The following is a 15956-nucleotide window of genomic DNA, read 5'->3' as shown; positions in this document are numbered from 1 at the left end:
GCAGGAATAATGATGTGCCTGTGTAGGGAGGGCACATCAGAGCTGTTCTCAGCTATTTGGCAGTAGTCAGCCACTTGAACTCTTCCATTTTATGTGTACTTCATCCATTAACATGTTGTATGATCACTTGATCCCATAGCACTGTGTTGTTTCAGAACGTGCCCTGCAGTGTGATGGCTAATTCACTGAGGGGATGAAATAGGTCATTATAATCAGCATTTGAAGTCACCTGTGTCATTTCTCATACTTTATGAGAAGAGAGAATCAGTGTAGGCTAAGAGTTCAAGCTGTCCACCTTCTACCTCAAATATTATTTTCAAGAGCAGATTTGGTAATGAGTATTCTCATTAGGAGGAAATGTGTGAGGAAATGGATCAAGGTACCAACTTTGAAAGGGATGATGAAGGTTTCTTTGTTACTAGCTGCCAGCTCCAGTCTTCCCTGTTTTCTAGAGCAGATTTAAATTATTTGTGACTGCAGAGTGAGTGGGTGGCCCACAATATCATTTAGTGTGAAGCATTCACCTTTCCATCTAATCCTCATTGCCCCCATTCTTGGTAAAATGGCTAATGCTAGACGTGACCATCCCATCTTAGTTTTCAGACTTCTGAATGAGATGCTTTGGCACTGAAGGACCAAAGCCAACATTCACTGCAGCATTCTTTGTGTCTTTATAAATCACTAATATTTGAACCATAAAAGATAAGTAACCAGTTATATTTCTACCTCGATTATGTATACACAAATTCTCCCCTTTCTGAATTAAACTGAGATTTTTCAGCTCAACCATTTATTTCATTTGGATGTCTACAAAATGCTTCTTTGCAGGGCACCACACCACTAGTGACATCAACAAGACATTAAGTTCCAGGGCATTAAACTGACTGCTTTGCTTATCATTAACATAGGAATGAGATGTTTCTGTTTTCTTCAGTAATCTTTGTAGTTAAATAAATGGTGGCTTTGCTCATTAAGAGTTAATGGTCTGACTGTGCTCCAATTAAATGGAAAAAATATCATTATCTTTGGTGATAAAGAAACAGAGCAAAGAGTTCAGGATTGGCTTGTTTCTTGCTTGCTCATCCTTGGTGCTAAGCAGTGCCTGTATAATGCTGTAAAATGAAAAATCTTTATGAGCATATGGAAGCAAAGCTTCCAGGTGACATATATAGACTTTTTACATTTAATTTCCTTCCTTTAATTGCCCATGAGAATTACAAACTCACAGAAGAGGATGAATTTTCTGTGAGTCTTCTGACATCTATACTGAGATTTGGAAAGCTGGGGTTGCATGTAGGTATTCTACTGGGATAAGAATCATCTGCCTGGATAAACAAATCTTGCCGTTTTTCAAATTTCGTGAAGAAAGGCAGATGATATGAATATGCTGTAGCTATATTTAAAAAATGCTGGGTGCAACAAGCTTCTGTATGTATGCAGCTGAGTGTCCTTCCTAATGAGTCATCCCCTACTGAAGAACTGAGAACTGTCTACTGGTGGGTAGTTACAATTTCTAGTGGTACATGTAGCTTGCAAAAGAACAGGGAAAGCCATGGTGAAGTGTAAATTTGACTCCAAAAGCCTACTCAATGGACATAAATGTATGGAAGGCAAATAGAAAATGGCAGGGTAGTACGAAGGAAAATACCCAACAGGTAGAGCGCCACTTCTGTTACAAAGGTTCCTCTTTGTTGAAACTATGGGATATTTCAAATGAGGAAAATGAAGTGCTTGTCCTCATGTGCTCACTAACCACTGAACCAGTGAGTCAGTGAGTTTCTGTGTGACAGCCGGAGATATTCTGTTAGTGGCCCACAGTTTCTGTGTGCACATAGAGAGAAACTTGCTTCATGCTTTTTTGTGAGAGGATGTTGCATTCTGCTGCTCGGGTGAGTTGTCTTGTTTGTTCTTTGCCTCTTTTTGGGATAAAATAGCAGCAGCAATGCATGCACTTGTTACAGCCCAGAGAGAGTAGTGTAGAATTTGTAAATGCCATTTCAGATTGCTTGTACTCCAGAATTTTAGAGCCTAAAGTCAGATCACCTTCATTTGAAACACAAAGAAAGAACTTGACTCTAAAGCGCTGGCGGGTTATTGACATGGTTTCTGTATTACAGTTCAGCTATTACTGAGATTGTTAACCTTGGATGAAGAAAATAAAGATTATTATGCACAGCCACTTCATAAAATTAAATCACTGGATTCAAAATGTTCAGCACTCTAGACAGTGTTTAGTCTTTGTAGCAGTAGGACAGACTTCATTTTGTCATAAAGTTCCTCAGCTATTGGAAAACTATTTGCAGAACCCACTGCATGTTGCATCATTTGGAGCAGAAAAAAATTACCTGCATCAGAATAGTCAGTATTTAATTTACTGTTTCCATCTTCTCTTGCCATACCTGCTGCATCTACTCTTTCATAAAACTAATGCTGCTGGATATTTTGCAGAACAGAACAATACAAGAAATGCAGCATCTTGGAAAAACTCATACCACTGTTGGTATTATGTCTGATTGTCTGATTCCTAGAATAAGACTCCTTAAAGCAGGCTAAGTTTTTTGTGGTTTTAACGCTGAGATACAAAAGCATGAATTTGGAAAATATCTACTACCTTGGCTTAAGTCAGAACTGACTCTAGACAACAACATCATGGTATAAGCTGGGAAGCAGGGGGTTTACCTCCAGAGCCCTTGGTGTCTCCTTCGTTCTTGACTCAGTTGAAGCAGGCATTCTCTTGGGCACTTTTTCTGCTCTAGTCTGCATCTGTTGTGATGTTTCCTCCCCACGTTCTTCCCAAAAGGTTGTCATAGTATCTGCTACTGAAGCCTTGTAATTCCTTTTGTTCAGTGAGCTTATTTGCCCAATGCTGGAAAAATATTCTCATTTAAATGAAGAATGCCAGAGGCCACTGTGGAGCCCTTTTAACACAGTGCTGATATTTGATATTTTACTGTGCTATTAACAGAGGGATAATGTGATACATAGGCCACTAAGGGAGGAAATGAAGCCTGCCTTTGGCAGATTATACTTGCTTTAGAATTGATTTGTAGTCTCTGGAGGATTTTGTTACCTTTTTTTATTTTTTATTCATAAAACCAATTGCTGAGTTTCTATAAGTGCTGAAAATTTTTAAGATAAAATAATTTTGGATGTTAAAATCAAATTATAGTCTGTTTCCTTTCCATGAAAGCAGGGCTGAATATTAGGTAATAAATGAAATAATTTCTAATTCACTGAGTGACCAAGAAAGAATACCTGTGCTCTGGAGTATTTTGAAGAATGCTATTGTGAGAAAGGGGAAATGCCATTACATTTTTAAATAGGCATCACAAGTGGAAAAGGTTTCCAGGAAGACCACAGTTAGATGCCATCTCATAGAAAAGGAATTAGTTTCAGATATATCTTCAAAAGGGCATAAAAATTGTTGAGGGCATTTAGGAGAGATTAATAGAGTGTTTTGGATGCTTGAGATATAAATCGTGAGTCATGCTGTGAGAAAGATCAAAGCTACTGGAGAAACTTAGTTTTAAATGACTGCAGCACCTAGGTATACATCAACAAGGAAAATGCATTTTGAACAATGAGGCTTTGTAAGAGAAAGCAAGTCAGCATAGGAAGTAATTCACTGTATAAGCTGTTGCAAATTAAGATAATTTTATCAGGCAAAAGAAGAAAAGCGCTAAGTAAGCTGGCAGAATTTATTTGTGGCTCAAAGGAATCTGAAGGTTTTTGAAAGAAAAATCAGAAGGAGAATATCAACGGTATCCTAATTCAGTAATAGGACACTGATGGTAACACAACTTTCAAGTGTAGACAGCAGGGACAAATTTTACATAATCACGGGAAGGAAAAGCAACACACTAATTTAAAAAATACATCTAGAATTGAATTTCACTTTATCTGTTTTGAATCCAGCTGGGGGTATTTAATAACATCAGAGTAGTAAGTAAATGCTATGTAATCATCAATTTGGTGAGTTAAGCTGGTACTGAGCCATACTCAGCATCTCTGCTGCATGTGCATTGTGCTGCCATTCCAGGCAGTGAAAGAGGGGCTGCCACACCTCATGTTCCCCTGTGGACTGATTGCTAATTGTGCCTTCAGCACAGTATTCATTTTCTTGGCAGCCCAAATTTCTGAAAGACTGAAATTTTTTCAGGGTCATATCATAAAAATGGCAGATCTAGAAGAAATACTTCACCAAGTGTTATATTTGGGCAATTTTAATAATATAAATAGTTCAAATTCATCTGTAAACAAAGGTGGCTCATTCATACCCATAGCAAAGTATTTTCTCAGCACTCTGTTGCTGTGAGCTTTTCATGTTTTGCTATTCAAATTAATGAAGCAGTCCTGTTTTTCACAGCTAATTATACCTAAGCAAAGAGCACATATTTGGATATAGGAACAGATTACTACTAATGTAACTGATGCTTTGCATTGCCCTTGTTCAGTTGAACTCACTACTGAGGGAATGACTTGGACAGGGATAGCTGTATTCTCAATTAAATTAGTAAAACCTGTAGAACAATATGTATTTTTATACCATAAGTACTTCAAGTCATTAAGCTGCTTCATTTGATCTTTAAGTAGTAGAGGAAAAAGTCTTGGCAATAAATAAATAAATACATTATCAATGATCTTTTGGGTTTTTTCCTATTATATTCCCTTCAAATGTTACCCTGTCACACATCTCAGAGCTTTCTCACTTCTGCCTACTGATGCTCTTGGCTACTGGCTATTGAACAGTGCCAGGTTAGCATGGGAAAGTACTGCTGCAAATTTGAATCTAATTCAGAGTTTTGCTTCTATTTTTTAACCGCTGTTATCTCACAGGTAACTTATGGAGTTTCAACGGGGATTTTTGTCCTGTCGCCAGGAATTGTAGGCTCAAGCAGATGAGGAAGAGAAAATTCTTTCCTCTTGCCCAGTTACTTTAGGTTTTTTGCTGTGGCACAAATTTACTGTATATGGCTTGATACTAAAATTTAATACAAATCTGAAATTTATGAAACAAAATCATATGCAATTTATGATAGTTCCCGTGTTTTCATCCCTACCAGTCAGTCTTACTGCTAATTGTTTTAATAGATCAATTGCAGAGAGCTGCTAATCATGTCAGAATAGATCCACCAGCAGATGACAAATGGAAACAACAAAAGACTTGGGCCTTTGCACTTCCTTAGCAGGAGGGGAAGGTGGAAAACAGAGGGAAAATGAATGTAACATTTTATGTAGGTTTAGACATTTTGGGAAATTATTTTGGCTTTCTTCATTTGGTTTAGAGAAGCAAATATTATTGTGGTCACTGACTCAGAACTGAGCAGGAAAAAATTCCATGAAAACAATGTTTTTATATTTAATTTAATTAACATTTTCCCCCTTCTGTCTTTCTGTTAGATGAAAATACAGTATGAGAGAGATTCTCTCACTAGGAGTTTTTCATTCAGTACTTAGTAATTGCAGCATTATTACATACACCAAGAAATGTGATTCTCGGGGTGTACTCTGCAGGGCCAGGAGTTGGACTAGATGATCCTGATGTGTTCCTTCCAACTCAGCATATTCTGTGATTCTGTGATTCTAAGTATTTCAGTTGCAATGATACCTGCAGCCCCACAGGTGAATTGCACTGATACAGTATATTTGCACCTAAAAAAATGCAGTGGTTTCAGGAGTGGAAGGGGAAGAAGCTACTTCAGTGTGTCCTTACTCATTGTTGTTTAAGGTTCTGTCTTTTTTAGCTGTACTCAGTGACTGAAGTGCTTAGAAATATGGTCCTAGCTAGTGACCACACAGTGGTGTAGCTTTTGGCCTGCTTGTTCCAGCAGTCTGTCAGAAGGAGTTCTCCTTTCTTGGTCATCAGGTGGCACTTGGTGGTGTCTCTGTGCTCGGAAGCAGTCAGCTCCTTCGGCCAGGGTTTTAGTGGCAGTACTTGAGTGTGGGGAGTTCACTAATGAAAGCTCATCTTCACCACCTGCCCATAAAGGCACCATGTGATTAAAAAACATTCTTGCCTCTCTAGGGGTAAATATTGTCCCTGTGAACTGGAGATAAACATGTATTTTCTATTAAAAAATATGCAGTTGCAGTAACTTTCTAATTTTTAGATTGTCAGGGATGATTTTGAGATCTTGCTACATTGTGCCTATATAGAAACACACAAAACATACCAGCTGGGGCTTTTGTTTGGCTTTTGTTTATACACTGCTTTTCCAGTAGGCAATGTAGGTTCATAAATACCACAATCTTAACATCTGGGTTTAGGCATGAAATTTCAACTTGGTGCTTGCCTCGGTATGGAGTTGCTCTTATTATTAAAAATTGACTCTACATCCCTTTGTGGACTGCATGCAGTGGTGGAACATGTTATATGTCAGTGAAGCAAGCCACAGTGAGTCCTGCAAAGGAAAACATCTGGCTAAGGATTTCCAAAACTCCCTGCATCAGGAGTACAATGGTTCTGGTAAACACTTGCCATCAACACATGCTATTGGAAGGCAGTGGCTGGCAGAATCAGACACATGCACTCTTCCGGCAGAGCAGCCACAGATAGGAACATAATTACAGAAAGTAGATATGTAATGATGAGTTTAATTATTAACCACTTTCCTGTATGCCTTTGAGTAGCCTTAGTATCAGAGCACTGGAAACCCTGGAGCTTTGTTGAAGCTGCATCCTGCAGGAAAATTAGGAGTAGTCTGAAATCATGCTATTCTGCAATGATCAATAAGGGTTGAAGTGCCTTATTTTATTTTTTTAATGATTTGCTCTTGGGATTTTTCCTGGTCTCTTAAAGGTTTAATTTTATGCAGGTCTCCCTCCTGCCAAGATAAGGTTTTCCCAGTGTAAACTTCAGTACTCTCTCTTAACAAACTAATTCTGGGTGTGCAGTTATGGGCTGTCTTTTTAAATAGAGTAAATCCATAAATATCCCCTTAGATGCAAATGCTAGGTTAATTGATGTGGTCTGGCATTGTGATCAAAAATAGAAGGCAGCTGTAAAACTAATGGGTGTTCAGCTGCTTTGCTTCATCAAAGGGTTATCAGGCATCTGGAGTGCTGGGGTGAATGTGACTACTAATTTTATGCACAATTCTTACAGTGTAGATTGCGGAACTACAAAATACATTGAACAATGTTTCTGGGAACTTTAGTCTAGCTCCTGTAATATTTATGTAGACCTCCAGTTGCTCTAAAATGTTGTAGCACGACTGGCCACTCAGCTTGCTCCTGACCAAGTCCTTTAAAATGTTGCCATTGCACATGTAGGCAAAAGTTTTTAGAAGTTTGTTTACTACAGTGCAACTAGCAGAGCAAGTGTCAGAAGAAGAAGAGACACAAAAGAGATCAAACATTTTGATGTCTGGGCTTGGTAAGGGGACTGCTGGCTGTCTGGGAGAGGAGGGGGAGGAGATGCTACAGTCAACAATTTCTGTCTGGAGTGTTCTTCAGTTCTGTTCAGTGCATTGTGTTAATCAGTATTGGGACCATTCCAGATTCTAATTATCAGTTCCTTTTGCCAGCTTCATTTTCCACATATCCTGTAAGTTGAAAGTAAATTTTTGTTGACAAAAGATGTAAGCTCCAGATATCTGTATATAATATTTTTTAAGAGAAAAGTGGATGTGTGTGTTGATCTTGCTCTGCCTTCCCAATATCATGTTATGTAAATACGTAAAAACTTAGTTTCATTTTTTTTTTCTAAAACCTTTTTTTTTGGCTCACATGTATTTGCATTTGAATGTCAAGGGCATCTTCCAGTGATTGATATTAATCTTGACCTTTATAAATAAGTTCTTCCATATTTTACAGTTTCCTGTTAGCAGGAGTATAATTTTTAATTATGTTTGGAAGTCAACAGTGCAGATTGCTGAGAGGAAACACTGAGCACTCTTCATTGCAGAAGCAATTTTTTTCCCCTAAAACCTTTTTCCTACAGTCACATAGAAGTAAACTCTAGAGACAAAACCAAAAAAACAGTTCTGCAGGAACTTAACTTAAAACTTTTTTCATATATTGTGACTAAGCAGAACCTCAGGAGGTTCATTGACAATGTGTCATATTGTCTTCACTTCTGTACTTAGCTTTGCCAAGAAATACCAATGACTACTTGGATCTGTGAAGGATTTACGAAAATTCTAGTCCTGGTGTGAGAAGCGACTGCATCCTAAACCAAATTAACAGTCTCTGGAAGGAAGAACACGCACAAATTGATGCAAAATAATTGCCATGGATTTTGTTGTTTTGCTGAGTTCTCTTTGTTCCCAGCATGGTGTTTTGTCAGAACTGGGTGATTTTATGGACGGAGGGAAGCAAACATAATTCTGATGTGTAGGTGACTTGCAGTGGTGTTTGAAGTGTCAGTGTATTGCACAGCTCAGCCTGTGCTTTTGCCATCGTTGGCTGTTGAGGTTGTGCCCTCAGAGCTTGTTGTGCATGGCCAGTAGAGTCTGGAAACTGCCTGATGTGTTTCTTAAATCACTGAAACTTTAGTATGAGAAATTCTCAAGTAGTAGCAAAACAGATACAACAGTAGCAAGGGATGCTGTTCTATTCAGGGAAGTTTTTCAGAGGGTAGTAGGAAAAAGCGGCCGTCTTTCGGAAATCAGAGTGTTTCCAAGACATCCTAAGTCTGGAGTCCTTGGAGGCCAGGTGGACTTAGTAGAAGATGATAGAAACTTTGAAAAGCTGAATCCGAAAGTTCTGATTGTTGCTTTATGAATTTTCTGAAAATCAAGAGTAATGAGGAGGAGTTTCATTTTCTTTCTGCTGGAGAGAAAGAAGCTGCAAAATATTTATTATTGTGGGGGAAAGAAAAAAACAGGTCACTTTCTCTAACTTGTAAAATGGTGGCTTGTTTTACAACAATTAATACCAAGGAATTTTTCTGTAGTTAAGAGGAAAAAGAATGTATTTGTACATTATATGCAGAAGCAAATATTTTCACAGATATATATGCTCCTTAAGAGTCAAAAGCTGCAGTAGTCTACAGTTATGCTGATCTTCATTGAGTCAAGTAAGAAGATGGGGAAGGAAGCCCAGGATCATTGTGGAATTTGTGTCTAAGAGACTAACTTATTAACAGATCTCTTGGGTCTGCCATACATGGATGGAATAATTTTAATAGTAGAACATAGAGCCCCTGGCAGAGAAAAGTAAGGAAGGATGCTTTTTGTGTTGTCTGGTAGTCTAACTTTCTAATGTCAGCAGCCATCCAACATACTGTGCCAAGAGGATGCAGATGTTGCAAGAAAAAAAAAAAAGAGAAATCGAGCATTCAATTCACCTCTAAGCAAGTGCTTATTCAGCCAAGTGATGTGCAAGAGGAATGTTTATTGATACACTGAAAAATAAAAAAAATTGCTATTAACCCCTACCCGTAATTGGGGGAAAATTAGCATTGAGATACTATTTAATTTTAGCAAGTAGAAATGCACAAAACCAAAACCAACCAACATAACAAAATCTAACCAAAAAAACTACTACCTAACACCCCAAAAATCTGTTAATTATGAATAATTGTCCTTCTGCTAATGTTATGAAAGGTACTGTTGATTAAAAGGCTATCAAGTTCCTGGATAATAAAAAATGCGTGAAAAGTGTTAAATGTTACTGTATTTTGCAGTGAACTGAAAGTTGCTAGTCTCCTCCTCTGCTGTTGCAGTTGCACTTTTGGGTAGATGAGGTGTAGAACTCAGGATACACCAAGGGGTCTGCCCATGTGAGCAGGAGCTGCTGATCTGCCTGTGCTGGGAGGAGGCAGCTGCTGCTGAGGAAAGGAGTATGGGTGTGTACACACTGTACACGTGGGTCACAGTGAATGTTTGCTCCTGGGGTAAGAGCAAATTGCACACAGCATTTTTGGGGCTAAGTGAATGAAGAGGAAAACTTCTGGCCTTATTTTGTACCACTTGTTTCCATGAAGAGCCAGGACCTGCTGTAACTTGATGAACGTAAGTACGAATGAGACATCTTTGACATCTTTGCCTATATCAGCCCCCCAAAAATGAGGTCAGTAGGGCTTTGCTCAAAGTATGTATTATCTTGACTGCAATTAGTAGTGCTAATTTCCATTCTACTTAATGTTACTTGTAACTGTCAGAGACAAATTATACGAAATTGTATTCAAACACATTAACCAAGCCAGATAAAAATCTTGGCAGAGTAGCAAACGTGTACACAGTGAATGCTCTGTATTGTGCTGGTTTTGTTTTACTGGTTAAAAAAACTCTCTCATTTCAAAAGCAACTTAAAATCTTTTGGTGTTGGATTAAGGATGTCTTATTTTGATCTGAAAAGTGTTTTGAATGTAAATTTGCTCTAGTGAAATGTGGGGGTTTTGTCATGATGTTCCTGGATTTTTACATGCTGGATTCTGGTAAAAACAGCAGCTGCATTTCTTTATTTGGTGGAAAAGTCAGATTTTTCTTACTTAGCTAAGAATTTTGGAAGAACCCCTTTGGGGGCTACACGATGTCTACATGGTCATGGCTAAATCAGGTGCATAACAGCTCTTTATGATACTCAAAAATGGGAAGAGTTTCATTGTACTGTTTCTTTTTCTCCCCTCCATTTGCTGTCAAAACTAACCTTTCATGTATTAGATAATAGCAGCATTTTGAGCAAGACCTGGAGATTTCCCTTCTTAGTGCTTTAAGAAAGCCAGGGGCCAATTAGATACTTTCTATAGAGATAGGTGAATGAGGCAATGGATACAAAACAACCCAAGGCTTCTGGCTAAGCATGCCAACATCATAGATAATTTTGGAAGGGTTTTTTTTACGAAATCCTCAGTCATTCCCTTGTCTCAAGAGAAGTTTTATTTCTGAAGGAATTCCTTAAAATTACTCTATTTAATCAGAGAGTTGGAGAGAGATTTGATGGAGTTTTTAACAGATATTCCTGTAAGGGAATTATGGTGATTTGTTCCTTAATACGTAAATCTCAACAGATTAAACAGCTGCTTACATCCTCTGTCACTGATAATGCATTCATTTGGCACTGCTCCTAAGTGTGGTAAAGCTTCAGTTTCCATCTGAACTCGTTTATTTTCTGTAAGACAGGGTGTCAGCATTGTAGGGCTACTGCTCTGTGCCTGGCATAATTGGTATTAAGTTTATGGCATTCTGTTCCAGCTTAAGGAGGGGGGGCTTTTTGTTGTCAGGATCTTTGCATTTCTTCTCTTCTCCAATCCCCTCGTGTCCTTCCCTTCCTCAGCCATTATATACCAAGAATAAGAAGTAAAATGAAAGTAGTGGGTATTCAGCAGGCAGCAAAAACAGAAGCATGCTTTTATGTTCATCAAAAAAGGATCTGTTGTGGAGCCAAGTCACTGACCTTTCCTTCTCATCCATCATGGGACTTTGAGGCAGAGCTGTGCTCTATTTCACCGTGAACTTGCCTGTTGTGAGGAAGTTTGCAGACATGTCCTATGAGCACACAAGGGACTCACTTGAGCCCTGGCATGTCAGTCTTAGATCCCTAATGATTAATCCACCTCTCACTGAAGGGTTTAGGTCTCACACTGCAGACTGCGTGAGCTTTTTTTTGGTTGTTGCTTCCTGAAGAATTCTCTTTCTCTACAGAGTATTCCACAGTTCTGAGGTTCACAGAGGACTAAGCAAGATGCTTCTTAGTCCAGCTATAATCCTGTTTTACATGTAGGTGTTGAGTGCAGTCTAAGGCTCATTGTGGAGGTCAGAAAGGAAGGCTATGCTTAAACCAAGCTCTTCTTCTACCTCTTCCCTCAAGCCCTCCAGGACAAGCATAACCACAGTGCCCTGCTGCTAAAGCTGTTAAGAGCAACTCAGAGATGCCAAGGCAAATCAAGGGGAGGAGAGGCTGGGGAGGAAAGAATGGTAAGAAGGTGGTGTGGGAGCCCTGCTATTTTAAGCACTCTTGCCCGCAGAGGATCCATTAGGTTTCCAAACAGCTACTCAGAAGCATTTTGTCTGAGATGGCAGCATGGCTTTCTGAGCCTTATGTGGCTCAGAAGTGGCATATGTTCTGCTGTATTGGTCTTTGAGGCTTAATGAATGCATTACATTTGTCATTTGTGATACCCTTTAGGGCTTTGTGGTTATAGGTTCATCAAGTAAGACCTATTTTATTTAGCAATCAGCATTTTAATTGCACATAAACCTCTGTGCCTGTAGTTCCTGCAGCAAGCATCTCTATGAAGAAGCCTTAAGATGTCATAATATTTAAAAGAGAAAAATATGCATTTTTTGCTAGAACCTGTAATTTAGGCAGCAAAATAATTGGGTAGGAAGCATCTCTTATCTTTTGTTGAATATGATATGAAAGACAGTTACAGCTTTTCAAACCTGGCTAAAACTATGAATTATCCTAGAATATTTGTATGGATCTAATTTAGGCAGCTGTCAGAGAGAAATATTTTAGATTCTTTATATTGTCTTGCAGAGGTTCTGTGGCTGTTTCCAAAGACTTATTTTTAATTGCATGAAATGAGGGGAACTTGTATAGCAGAGTAAATACTGTGGAGATATTTGAACCAATTAATTGGTTCCATGAAGAAGATTCTTCTAACTATTCTAACTAAATTTGGATGGACTTGAATCATTCTTACAGCATCCTTGAGAGAGATGCACCATAAACTCTAGGGCTTCTGTTACTTCAAATGTCAGCATACCTTTCAGGTTACTGTAGGAATTATTCTTTACATTACAGGAGCACTGGGAGTATGGGTGTGAAAATTTTATTTTATCTTCTTTTTCATTAAAAGGCATATTCAGAAATCATTCCTACCTAGCCTGATTCTCAGCCTGGGGCTTTAACATTCTTCCTAGTGTCCGTTTTCTTGCTTTGATGCTCACCCGTTGTGTTTTGGAGTTTAGTGTGATGATTTGCCTGAGCTGAGCTGCTCCACCTGTTGGTGGAAACGAGAACATCCCTTCTCTCAGGCAGTGAGGATTTATTTGAAAAACTGAGATCTAGGGGAAGCATTTAGTGCTGTAAGTGTGTGCTATGCGCTGCCTTAATCCAGGAGATTTACAAATGATATTCTGCCCATTTTATACCCAAATACAGAGGAGATAAGGCTATGTAAAGATCAAGCATGGATCCTATATGGAGAATGCCTATATATAATGGCCCGTGCAAGGAATCTGCTTTAAAACATTTAAGCATGCTGAGGTCAAAATTTCCTGTGCTATTGAGAATATAGTGTGAGATCTGACCATCCAAGCATGAACTGGTTACTTTCAGTCTGTATTCCTGCAAAAGTGAGGTCATGGGGTACCAACAAAAACAGGTGAGTTGCTCTAATTCATGCTGTGAAACTCTGAGAAGTCCCCTTGTTCTATTCAGTTTTCATAGCCTCTATCAAAAAATGCAAATTTAAACTGTTCTTATATTTTTTCTTTCATTAGTATTAAATATATACACTTAACATAGCACAAAGTGATGTGTACAGACCTTTGTTTTGCTTTTTCTTTCTTTCAGACACCCTGGCTCTGGAATACCAGGCAGTGCTGGAGTGGGTATCCATATCAGGTAAAAGTTACAGTGCTGTCTAAAAACAAGAGTGATACTTCTGCAGAGCTCAGTTTTTATTATGGTGGAGCTTTATGCCAGTATGTTTGTGTGAATGGGCCACTCAGCATTTTAGAACATTTCTAGATTCTTCCCATTTTGCTTGAGTTCAAGATGGGAAAGATGAACATAGCTGTCACACCTGAATTCCACACATTGAATTCTAAAAGCTCCAGAGAAGAGTTTGCAGTCTAAGAAATTTAACCTGTCTAGGGTATTTTTTTTTCCTTCACTAAAGAGCAGGGAAGGGGTGAAAAAATTGCCTGACTGGAAAGTGTGCAGAAGAGTATTGTCTGAAAGACACATAAATCCTTGTGACAGTCAACAGCCCTTAACAGAACAGAGACTGAACGGATCTGTGTTCGGATGTTCGGTTCTTGACGGTTGTGTCTCTGTTGTAAATAGTTCAGTGGAGACAGTTCAGTAGAAATATTGATTCAAGAAAGGTTGAAGGAATTTGGTCATGTAGCCTCAGAAGAAATAATGACTTAAATTTCACCCAGACAGAGACTGGAGGGTGAACTGAACATTAGGGAAGCAGCAGCAGAAACTGAATGGGGGAAGTGCTAAAATTCAATCCCTGAGAAACTTTAGGTATACCTGTTTCTTTGATTGATATAGCTGCAGTCACTGATGCCTCTCAGTCCCATTTCCTACTTTTTTTGTGTTATTATATGCAATAAGAGGTTGACTGAAAATAGAAGACCATGAAGCTTACTGATTGAAGAATATACACTTCCCAGACTTAGGAAAAGATCAAGGTCATTTAAAAAGTTGGTTACAACTTTTAGTGTGTGGGAGCTAAAATTACTATATCTAATATCATTCTAGTAGTGCTGAGGGTCCAACATAAAGCAAATTATCAAAATAAAGTCATTATGAAAATCATTGTCTCAAAGATAAAAATGTCTACTGGGTGCTGACTGGGCCTAAGTACTGGGTTTTCAATTTGTTCTGTTGTTTTTTTCCATAACTGTATCAAATGTCTAACCTTTTGTTTGCTATGACTCCTTTGTAAAGTACTCAACAATGCACTGCAGAAATCCAGCTGGACTTTTTTGTGGATACAGTCAAATGGATCATTTAGGTGGCAACACAGCTGTAAGCGTAGGTTAACCTATTAAGGTTAAGTCCATAGAGAACTGGAACCTTACACTTGAACTAGGTAAAACACACTATTGATCCAAGAAGGTGGTGCCTTTAGAGGCTGACCTGGAACAGAAGCTAGCCAGAATTAAAGGATTAAAGTAGGTATTTATTGAGAGGCCTTCAAAGGATACACCTTGGGATGCACAAGAGCCCGCCCATGGCTACACCTAAGATGGATCCAAGATGGAGACAAGATGGATCCTGGTCATGAGTTTTCACACTTGTATATTTTGGTCCATCCACAGATTGGGGTCAATTGTCCAATTACAGCTTCAGGTTGTGAAGTCCCATCCTTCTGGCTCGCTCCCCTCAACTTGCCATTGTTTATGCTTTTTAGGCCCGAGGCTGCAAGTGTTGTCCTTGGTTCTTGGGTTGGAAAAGGATTATTTTGTCTAACTGCCATGTGAAGAGAACTTGCTAACACTTAATATGAGGTTCAGAGTCCCACACCAAGGCAGTGCAGAATCTGAGAAATATGGAAGCTAAAAATTAAGGCATCAAAGGAGTCAGTAACATCTTTAGAATTGCCTTACACTATCATTATGTATGGCTTTAGAAATACTAATGCTGTTGCTAATAAAGCAGCTGACCATCTTCATTTTTCACAAGAAATTTTCCCTAGTGAGTTCCCTTACAATAATGAGTATAATAGTCGCAGTTCATTGCAAGCTCTAATTTTCTTTCCCTTTTTAAATTACACATAATTAAAAGTTTGTTGGCAGTCTCTCTGACTCAGGAAAGGGTTATATTGGCCCAAGAAATGGCTTTAAAGGATGGATTTTTGAGTTCCACATTTTTCACAAAGCATAAGCGTACGTCTGTATTAAAATAACATCCATGGAGCATTTCCTGGGAATCCAAGGACTGGCTTTCAGCTGCAAAGAACTTGTCTGCAAAAGGGAATGGGAATAAAAGGTGCAACTGAAATTGCCAGTGCAATCTGCTCTAGAGATGATTTATCTAATCCCTTGGGAGATGCCCTCAGGATCTTCTCCTTTGCCAGAGTCTCTGTCTGTCACTGCCATGGAAGACATGACTATCACGGAGGCACATTTGCATGGAAATTAGAGTAGCTCCTAGGAATAGCTCTCTTAGGCTGAGGGTTAAAGAAGTTATGTGTTCCACCAGTTACCTTCTTTGAAGTTATGCTAGGCTGGTTTTGGTTGTGCATTATTATTTTTATTTCCTTTACTTTGAAACAACTCTGTAACCACATTGTATATCAGGCAAGATGCTTGGATAAATGTTAG

General features: G+C 38.7%; 1 protein-coding gene across 2 annotated transcripts in view; it reads left to right on the top strand.

Annotated features, from left to right (window-relative positions):
• Positions 1-15956, top strand: part of CERS6 (ceramide synthase 6) — a 94682-nt gene that overhangs the window by 51078 nt on the left and 27648 nt on the right. For both annotated transcript variants that reach the window (XM_062498068.1, XM_062498069.1), the window contains exon 5: positions 13468-13518. In XM_062498068.1, coding sequence (XP_062354052.1) covers positions 13468-13518 — 51 coding nt within the window. The remainder of the gene's footprint in view (positions 1-13467; positions 13519-15956) is intronic.

The sequence above is a fragment of the Cinclus cinclus genome, chromosome 9, assembly GCF_963662255.1.
Source record: "Cinclus cinclus chromosome 9, bCinCin1.1, whole genome shotgun sequence".
NCBI lineage: Eukaryota > Metazoa > Chordata > Aves > Passeriformes > Cinclidae > Cinclus > Cinclus cinclus.
Note: the sequence above shows the minus strand (reverse complement) of the source record. Positions and strands in the feature narration are given on the sequence as shown.